This window comes from Protopterus annectens, chromosome 10.part0 (assembly GCF_019279795.1).
Source record: "Protopterus annectens isolate FY-2018-M chromosome 10.part0, PAN1.0, whole genome shotgun sequence".
In the NCBI taxonomy this organism is placed as follows: domain Eukaryota; kingdom Metazoa; phylum Chordata; order Ceratodontiformes; family Protopteridae; genus Protopterus; species Protopterus annectens.
This window is the reverse complement of record NC_056744.1, coordinates 1,621,074,658-1,621,085,070: the sequence shown is the minus strand read 5'-3', so window position 1 is coordinate 1,621,085,070 and position 10,413 is coordinate 1,621,074,658. Positions and strand designations below refer to the sequence as shown.

Below are 10,413 nucleotides of genomic sequence, written 5' to 3'. Positions count from 1 at the left end.
ACAGTCAAATCATGTTTTTTTTTTTTTTATAAATGATATAAAGATCATTTTGTAGAAAGGAATATATGGTCTGGGAAAAGAAAATGTGTGCAGGGTATATTAAACTCTTCACAAATAATTTGGTTTCATTATTTGTTTACTTTATTCTATCAAACTTCTAAACACTTTCCGGAGATCAGAAAGATCAGAAAAAACTTTAAACTTTCATTCAAGCCCTTTTAGGTATACTGTTTTCAGCAGTGAGTAGTTTTAATTGAGTTCAAGCATATCATTACAGCGCAAATGCTGTCTACACTTCAGGATGCTGCATTAAATGTACATTGGGTGGGCTCAGTGTCTGATAATTTACTCAGTGCACTTCTATTCAAGCATATATAACTTTACATAAATTCATACTTAAGCACTAGGTTAGCTGCCCTTGTGGGCCATTTTAAACCTAGACAATTTCTAATTCAAAGGTTAGAATCAAACCAGTTCCTTGTGTCTGTCAGGCAAACACCTTAACCATTATACCAAACTCCCAATCCCAAAAGTTTTTGTACAGTGGATTTGAACCGCATTACCTTTTGCTCCTTCTCCAAATTCAATGCACTTACAGCTTGTGTGACATAAATATGTACTTGTACTCTAATTCTACTAAAAATAAAAAAAAAAATAAGCATTATTAATAGCTCCCAGCAATGTGCCCTGTTACCCAGTAATGGTTTAGTACCTCATGAATTATACATTTTTACACTCTTATCCTCCTATCTATTAATTGCGGAAATGTACAAAACTGCGCTGTGCCTATGGGTCATCTCATATTTGAATGAAGCTGCTCATACTTCCCAAGTTTTTCACTGTGGCAGTCTAAAAAAGAGGTTAAGACAATGGAGCTGGGCACTTATCCATGCACCAACAGCTGGCTCCCATATAATTAATTCACAATTACGCTTCTTCATATGTAACACACAGGTCTTCATTAGTCATATTATTGAGATAGGTAAACTCAAGTCACTTTCCAATGTGAGTGAACTCCTGCCACCATAGGGGGCATTGGTGAAAAGTAGCAAGTACTACATTAAAATATGGAGAATAACAGAAAGAATGAAAATCAGTTAACAAATTTCAAAACAATGTTTCATGACTGCCTTCACAAAGCACTCTAGACAATATTTTAAAAATTTAAAGGTAATGAAATCAGAATTGCATGTTCTATGCCCATATCAAAGGTTAGCTGCTTACCCTGACTTCTTTCGTTTTCTTCTTTGGATCAACAGCATATAAACCAGGCAAGCGATGATGATGATGAGGACGAAGATGATGGCAGTGACATAGTAAATGGTGTCATTTGAAAGATGATTTCCTTCACGATTCTCTGTAAAGAGACATGTACATTTTAAATCAGAATCTGGCCATTTTAAGTCTAGCCAATTTCCCGTTTGGTGCTTAAACTAACCTATCCTGTTTGGTGTTAGTTAGGCCCTCCCTATCCCAGGGCTGATAATTATATATTATCCTTAGTGAGAACAAGTGGGACCATACATCACAGGTAATTTTAGGGGACCCATGCATAGGATAAAGCATTTAGGAGCTACCCCTGCCGATTAGTAGTACAGGGGCAGTCCTGGTATAAAATTTTCTGTTACCCATCCATAGATCCAAGTTTTTCTTGAATATGGACAGCAATGAGTTTTGTTTTACAGGGATGGGATGTCTGTTCCAGAGCAGTGGCATCCTCTGCAAAATATACCTGTGCCTCCAAACTGTTCTGTTGATGCTGCAGAAGAGGTTTAGATACATGGACCAAGCATTTTGGTGAAGTAGGTCCATCGGTACTGGGTCAGAAGATAATTTGTAAGCTAGACACAGGTCACCTCTAAGCAGTCTGCAGGAAACAGAGAATAGTGGCATGACATTTTTTTTAATCCACCCTTAACTTCAGTCAAATGGCCAGGTTCCTTACTGCCTCATGTCCAAGCTGGATCTAGCAGTTAATCTTCTAGCCCCCTGGACTTACTTCAGTATTGCTGGGGTTGGACATGGATCCTAAGGGTGTCCTGGGGGCTCAGCCATCTTTGCATCTGTCCATTGGGGGTATCTTTTATATGCCCTACCCACTTCTTTCCCCACCTCTCACACTCATCACTTATGTCTAAAGGCAACTCCCCTCTTTGGACCACACCTCCCCTTGGAGTCACTGACAAATGCACCCCCCCCCCCAGGATGGGCACACCCATCCCCTCCCTGCAACTGCACCAGCCACCCAAGCTGCTAATCGAACCCATGTCACTTGTGCCATAGTTAGGGCTTTATCCCTCTGTTTCATCCAATCAGCTCAAAAGTGGCAGGGCTTTGAGGTGGTCCATATAGAACATATTGTTTATGCCTTGTATACTTTCAGTAAGATATGTCTGTTGGCATTCCAGTCTGGACAGATATATTCCAAAGGGAGCATTATACTCAATGACTGACCTAATAAAGGCGGAGTAAAGGGGAACAATGACATCTTTAGATCTATTCTGAATCCCTTTGTTAATAAACTGTGCAATGCAGAAGGACTTTCTTACCACAGTGAACACATATTGGTCAAAGGCTAGGTCACAGTCCATATAAGTTCCCAAATCCTGAACAACTGGGTCAGCTTTCATGGGTGTATGATGTGGTAGTTGCCAAGGGTAGACCGCTTCCCAAGGGATACAGTAATGCCTATTTGGAATTTTTTGTTTTAGTCCATGATTTTTGCACCAGTTACTTGTTTGGGACAAACCTTTCTACAGCATGGCCAAGTCATTTGGAAATTCAATAACTACACTTAGTTTGTAGTCATCTGCAAGATTAGACAGCCAGAGCCCTTTGATATTGGTTTTTACTTCAGAAGAGTAGATGCCAAACAGGTAAGGTCCCAACACCATACCCTGGGAGATTCCGCAGGTGACTGATCTCTTTGTGGAGGTAGCTTTCCTCAAATTTGATCTCCTGCATCCTATCTGTGAGACAGTTGGCAATACAGTGCATGACACAGGGGTTTGTTCCCAGTTTATTTCGATTTTCTACAATACCTAAATAGAAGATTGTGTCAAAAGCCTTTGCCGGATCCTGGTATGTGATCCATACCATTTTACCTTCATCCATTTCTTTGGTGACCTTTTCACAGACGTTCACCAGGTTGAGTAAGCCTGATCAGACCTTGACGAATCCAAACTGAGAAAACCAGAGTTTGGAGGTTTCCTACATCTTTATATATTAGTTCCATTATAAGTCTATCCACAGCTTTACACATGATGCTGGTCAGACTTATAAGTGTGTAATTGTCTGGGGATGTGGAAGAGCCTCCCTAATGCAGGGGAATGGCTGTATCTGTTCTTCATTTCCTGATACGAACCCTATATGGAGGCAGAGATTGAACACTGTTGGTAAAGGGGTGGTTACATCGTGCTTAATGCTATTTAAGACAGGCTTAGGGATACTGTCAGAACCCATCAATGCAGTATTTTTAGCTTTTGACTGCTCTTTTATTACTTGGTTTTGTGTGACAGCTGGAGATGAGCCAGTTTCGGATATACCTTGTGGAACTGATGAATGGGAGAGAGGAGTAAAGTTAGAGCTGAATTTATTGGCGAGTAGGTTTGCTATAACGTCAGCCTCAATGTAGGTAACATTGTTCACAATCAGCTTAGTACATTGTTGCATTGTGCTTCTGAGATTACGAACACAGCTAGCTATTTTAACTTCAAAGTTGGATTTGCTGGATTTTATTAAGCTCCTGAGTTGTTTATTTCAATGATGAGAGCTCTAGCATTCCGGGAATTCCTCTTTATACATTTAGTCTTATTTCTGGGGTTTGCCCTGTGTTTATTCTTACAGGGTGCAGCTGCATCTATATAGCTGTTTACCTACTGGTATAATGTGGTGGTGTACATTTCTCAGTACTGGGGTTAACTGGGTTTGATGTAGATTTGAAGCTTGCCAACAATAACAGTTAGTTTGGGCTCTGGCATCAGAAGTATTTAGAAGGCGGTGATTTTATGGTAAGACCTAACAAGTGACGAAGATGCACAAAGAATGGTGCAAGATGTCTTCACATTTGTAAGGTCAAGATCCAAGATACCCCCCCCCCCAGAGGGCACTCTAATTTTTCAGGGCATTTTATTGACAAAGTCCAGCAACTTCTGTGCTTGTGCACAGACTTTTTGGCTTTCTGGGGTCATAGAGGGATTTCAATAGATAATATATGGTAAGGGACCTTTCTGAGGATTATTTGGACAAGAAGCAGCTTTAGTGCTTCATGTTGCTTTACCAGCCTTGATGTGAGCCTATGCTGGATGAGGTGTGAAACACCTTCACCTTTTTTCCCCTCCTGCACAGTAGCTGGTTTAAATGTGCAGTAGGTCTTATAGCCCTACAAAGCCAGAGTGATCTCTGTTATTTTAAACTATGTCTCAATCATTACACAGACATCTACATCCTCCAGTGTGAGGAAGACTTATAGGCAAGTGATGCCTCTCGTTTAGGCTTCTAGCATTGATCATTAACAACTTTATATTTTCCTTTACTTGCTTTGTTTTGTTAGTAGGTTTAAAAAGTTGGCACTACCTAAAAAAGGCACTATGAGGGTAGACAATGTCTTTGCTAATAACTGAAACCCTAGTGGGACAGATGAGGCCTTCCCTGATGGCTTGTCAGTCGTATCCTCCCAAACTAAAAAATACTGGACCCCCTTTGAATGACACCAAAAACTTAGCTAATTACTGAAGGGAATTATTTTTTGCTCATACTGTGGCATCATCCTTGGAGAAGGTAGAATGCTGCTCTATGCTAGGCTCACACATATCTGGGACATACAGTTTGAGACTTCCATCATGTCTCTTTTCATATAGTCCAGGGAGGTACATCTCAAGTCACTGAGATCCACACGTACTATGACAGTCACACCGGTACTTGTTCAAGGACTTAAGTATGTGATCTGATGGATCCTGGCACCAGACAGACAAATAACCATCACTCTTTCCTTGTTCAGCCTGGTAAAATGCACATCTATAAGTCTTAATGGAGTCACCTGTAACTAGAATGTTTGGTTGGGTAGATGTCCGCCTTATGGGGTCAGCATTCAGGACTTTGGGCTTAATTTGCTGAGTATGCTTTGTGTCTGTGTTGTGTTTTGGAGGTCTTTGTGGGTTATGATAGTTAATCTTTAGAATCTCGGCATATGATGGATTATGTGTATTGTAATAGCCTTGGTGAGATGTGCCGGTATCCAAGTTTGTTGTGAAGAGACTTTTGCCTCCAAGGACATATATGTTCATCAGACAGCATGAGAAATTCTTACACTGTCTCAAGATACCCATCTCAGTCAGACTGTGTACAATCTTTAGTTTCCTTGTTTTGATGACTGCTATGTGTGTTTAGTATTTTGCTGTGAAAACGCGGGATAGTACAAAGTCTTAAGAGTTTAATGTTAAAGTATTAAGTATGAATACATTTTAATTTATCTTTTTTTGCAGGCACCTCGGTGTGAAAGTCATGCTATGCTTCAACAGTTTGTCTGGTACTCAGTGAAGATGAGTATGCTATCAGCTGCCAATGAGCTACTTCCTGTAGTGCAGGGTTTGATTCCTTTCCTTTGTTTAGTATCAGAGTCTGACTAAGTCACTTCACCAGACTGTGTTCCTGGACTGGGCCTGAAAAGAGATTTGTGTCATATGAGGTGTCCCAAACTGTTAACAAATCCACATTTGTCTTTTGAATTCTTGCTCCTTTCAGACAGCCACTAATTAGTGCTTCACTATATGTTAGTTGACTATATATCTCAGCACATCTCTTGCAGTTTAACAGCTTGTCAGACATATTTTAAATAAATGTGAGTTTCAAAGAAGAGAATTTTACTGTTCGTGCAGTCTTTTTTCACTGTGAGTATTCTGCTTTGTTTATCAAATGGCTTTCAGATTTTCAGCTGCAAATTTAATAAAAAATGTAATTTAAATCCAAATCTCCATGATCGTTGTAAAAGTAAAAGAACAAAATAGTATAGATACTGACAGGCTTGAAGAGTGTTTTTTGATAACTGGGGAGAGAGACTCAAGTAATTGGGACACTAGTAAGGCTGGTGGGCGGTCCACTCCTCTGCCCTAAGTCACACTGGGCCATAATGCAGCTCTGCAAACAGCAGCTTTGTTTATCTTCTCGCCTCTGACCGGTTTGCTTATGTAATCCATCACCAGTATAAATTGCAGTGGGCTCAGAGATGAATCCAGATAAACAATCACTTCCACTAGAAGCCCACTCTATGAGTTCAAACACTGTTCGTACTTTTGGTATTGGGTCCTTGTACATATCCTGTAATAATTCTAACAATGTTTCCAGGACTTTGAACCATTGCAGGACTGCTAAAAATCAGTTTTCTTGTGACCTTGTCATATGCTTTCTCCAAATCAAGGAATACCCAGTTAGACTCTTCATTTCTAGTTTATTCTTAACTAACTTTATCACCGTAAGCATTGGGCCAGTTATGCTGCATCCTGATCTGAAGTGTCCACCTCCATCTCATTTTCTACTGCTCTGCGTACTTGTTTAACAATTACCCTCTGTAGCACTTACATGCAGTGTGACAGGTGTGTGATACCCTTATATTGCCCACAGTTGTGAATATATCCCCTTTATTCTTGCACAATGGCACTAGAATTCTTTTATCTAGTCATCTGAAATACTTCCCTCTCGTTTTACTGCTATGATTACCCTCTGGAGCCATTTTCCCCAAATCACTCATCTTCTTGGTCATATCTGACATAACCTCATCAGGGCCTACTGCTTTCTCTGACTTAATTCTCCTTAGTGCCGAATTTACTTCTTCTAGGGAGGGTTCTTCTTCCTCCTTCACCATAACTGTGACTGGGGCAGTACAGCATTTGTGGGGCTTTTGTCATTCAGAAACTGCTGTAAGCACTCCTTTCATCTTCCTTTGACATCCTGTGAACTGGTGAGCAGGTTGTTGCTAGCATCACTTATGAAGGGTGTCTGATGACTGTTTCTTTATCTTTGCCTTGCAAGCTGATACAGTTTCTTAGTACCATTTGCTGAGTCACTTTACAGAAGCTGGTACAGTGCCCCTGATGCCTTGTTCTTTGTTACTGTGACTATTCTCCTAGCCTCTTTGTTAACCATCCAGTATTCCTTCTTAGCATGATCCATCTTTTCTGTCCGGCACTTTTTCCTGCACTTCTTTCTTTTGATAAATTCTTGGACTTCTGCATTCCACCACCAGCTTTCCTTATGTACTTTATTTCTATACCTGGCTTGGAGGCACATCTCTTCTTTAGTCTTCACACATGGTGTTTTGAGATGCTGCCATTCTTTTTAACTCCACCTATTTCCTCTTCTCCTGAAATGATAGAGCCCCGAGTGTTTCTTTGAACTCTTATGCATTCTCTCCAGTCAACTTCCAAGTCTTGAGCCTAGTCTCTGCTGACACTGGATCCTTCTCTGATCACTGCATGCAGCTGATTGTAACAACCAGTGATTTCTGCTGTGGGTTGTCTGTTTTTTGCTGAAGATAACGTTGCAATCTCTGATTCTACCCCTACTGCCCTTTCTTTACCAGGAGGAAGTCTACTTGTGTTGCATGTTGGCCATTCTTGTATGTGATCTTCTGACCGTCTTTTCTTTCAGAACCATGTGTTGACCGCCAGATAATGAACACTGACCTATCATTACAATGGAATCTGATTACCTTGAGTCTATCACTAATTCATGACCACTGTCGCTGTCTCCTGAAAACTACCCCTCACCACAATTTCTACACCATTTGCAGTCTGTCCTACCCATGAGTTGTAGACTTTGGATCCTAAGTCAAGTGGCTTTGCTGAAATGCCTCTCTTCTTGGTGCCTGGATTTACAGGATGTCCAGCCTCCTCCTAAATATTATGTTACCCACTTCCAAGCTGTATCCCGTCAGTTCATAGGTTAGTACTAAGCTAACTGCCCTTGTGAGCCATTTTAAGCCTAGCCAATTATCCCTTGAGAGACTCAAACCCTGCACCTTGTGTTTGTAAGGCAAACACCTTAACCATTAGGCCACCCTCCCAGTGAACATATACCGAGTGTAGCTCATATTTAGCAGGTTGACTAGTTTTATATCCAGCATTTCCTCAACACAGCTATTTCAGGTAACTCATGCTGGGCAACTGGACACTGGCTGACCAGAAATATACTGGCCCAGGGATGTTAGGCTTTAGGGAGGGCACACATTGGCTAATAGAAGCACATAGACCCCCCTTCCCACCACCACTTCCATGGGTCCCTGGCAAGTGGCATAGGTCGGAGTAGACCAGATCCTCAACCCAATTATCACCAGCAAAAACTTGTATCCATGTCCATTTTTTGGTGACATCCGTCAATGAGACCAAGTAGCCTGCAGCCAATTTTTAACCGTCAAATAGTTAATCCTGACATTGTGCACAGTCTTTGATTGGTGTTCTCCTATGTACAGGATACTTTGCACCACAGCTCATGCCTAAAGTGGTTGGTCTATATAACTCTTCCCCTGATGGGCACCATGTAGACTCTATGCTGCTGTCCACTACTTCATTTAATTTGTCGGTGATTTGGAGATAAAAGCACCCAGTGTGTTTTTGGGAGGTGGGAGGAACCACACAGAGATACAGGGATAGCAAGAAAACTTCATACAAGCATTGGCTAGAGTTTAGGATCAAATCTTTACCTTGTTCAAGAGAGGTAAAGACCTTACCCATTACAGTATATCAGGCAGGACTTCATTATGCCATTTTAGTCGGTACATTAGACTGCAGCCACACTGGCTAATGTACAGCCTGAACTCCAGGAAAAGTAGGACATTCCTGAATGCCTAAGGAGTTAAGTAAGAACACTCTCATTTACAGAAAGTTGATATGTAAGGATGACTTTGGGCAAGACCATGTCTCTTGGAACATTTTCCCACTGAAATTCTCCTCCAACCCTGGGACACAGAAATCCATAGTGACTGTGGCCAAGGCCATCAGGACAGCTGAGGGCCTGCCCTGAAGGAGGCTGCTTAATTCCAGCCTCCTAAGCATACTGTTATAACCAGCCCTGGAAATTCTGATAGACTGCTCCTGGGACTTCTTATGCTAGGACTACTTGAGACCACAGCAGCCACTGTAAGACAGTCATATGTAACCTGGAGTATTATATCACAGACTTTAGCAGGGAGTATAAAACGTTACATGATATCAATAAGAATCAGAGAAGGTTAGAAAAGAATGGAAAATGAGAATGAAAAATGAATTTGCAAGGGTACAATGGGATATCATTTGTATTTCCCTAATATGCAGCAAAGTCCAGATGGTTAAGGAATTTTGCTTGGAAGTGTTTGCACAGAGACATTTTAATACACCCAGCAGACTTCAGAGAATTTTTCATCAGGAAGACTGCAAATGCTGGAGTTGTCATAGGGAACAAGAAGTAACTGGAAACATGTTTTTTGGGGGTGGAAGATATAAGGAGTTAGCAGATTAAAAAAAATCCTTACAGTGCACTTTTTTCAGAAATGTGGGGTGGGGCCTTAGGCATTGGCCAACTAGGCAGCTGCCTAAGGCACCGCTCTAGCAGGGGCGCTTTTCTAGTAATCTGGATGGTGTAGGTATGCCAGGATGAGGGCATCAGGTGGTGTGTGGTGGTGGTGCTGTGGAGCCCTTTTGCCAAGGGCACCAGTTAACTAAAGGCCGGCAATGGGTGGGAGTGCAAATTCTTGTAAATAAGTAAATTATTCTTTTGAGCTGGGCTACAGGATCTGAATTACCTAGACATAATAAGGCTTTACTAAACTTAATCCTACTGGCTGCCAAAATAAGCAACTATTACAAAAATGGAAATCAAAATCTAAATCAACTATAAAGTGCTGAATATTGTAAATGTGATAAAAAAACTGGAGGTGTGATCTTTAGAAAAGGGAAGGAGTAAATTACATAGACTTAAATGGAAACTGTGTAAACACTACAGGCAGAATAATGTTCAAGAGAAGGAGAGAGGTTTAAGGGATGAAAGGAACTGAGAAATTTATGCAATGTAGCGAATGATAACTGTTGCATACTGCATGAAAATTGTCAATATGTTTTTTTTTCTCCTCTATTAGTGTATGTGTACCTATGTCACCATCTAAAACATGACTTATGATGTTTAAAAACATTATAGCTCTCCTGAGCCCCAGCACCTGAAAACAAAAATTTGATGATCCGGACTCTGCAAGATAGGTTCATAGGTTCATAGGTTCATACTAGGCTATCTGCCCGAGGGCATTTACAAGCCTAGCCCATCGTTTTGTGGCTTACGCCACCCCTTTAGTATGGGGAACTATACCCATTATTTTGCTGTGCCTCTGTCGAGCAGTGACACTGAGGTAATCCCTGGGGTATATCTGTGATCTCCCATCCATTGGTCAAG

General features: G+C 41.1%; 1 protein-coding gene across 1 annotated transcript in view; it reads right to left on the bottom strand.

Annotated features, from left to right (window-relative positions):
- Positions 1–500: 500 nt before the first annotated feature.
- LOC122814354 overlaps positions 501–10,413 on the bottom strand; it is a 380,048-nt gene continuing 370,135 nt past the window's right edge. The window contains exons 3-4 of the mRNA XM_044086939.1: positions 1,225–1,357; positions 501–636 (exon numbers count right to left, since the gene is read on the bottom strand). Coding sequence (XP_043942874.1) covers positions 501–636; positions 1,225–1,357 — 269 coding nt within the window. The remainder of the gene's footprint in view (positions 637–1,224; positions 1,358–10,413) is intronic.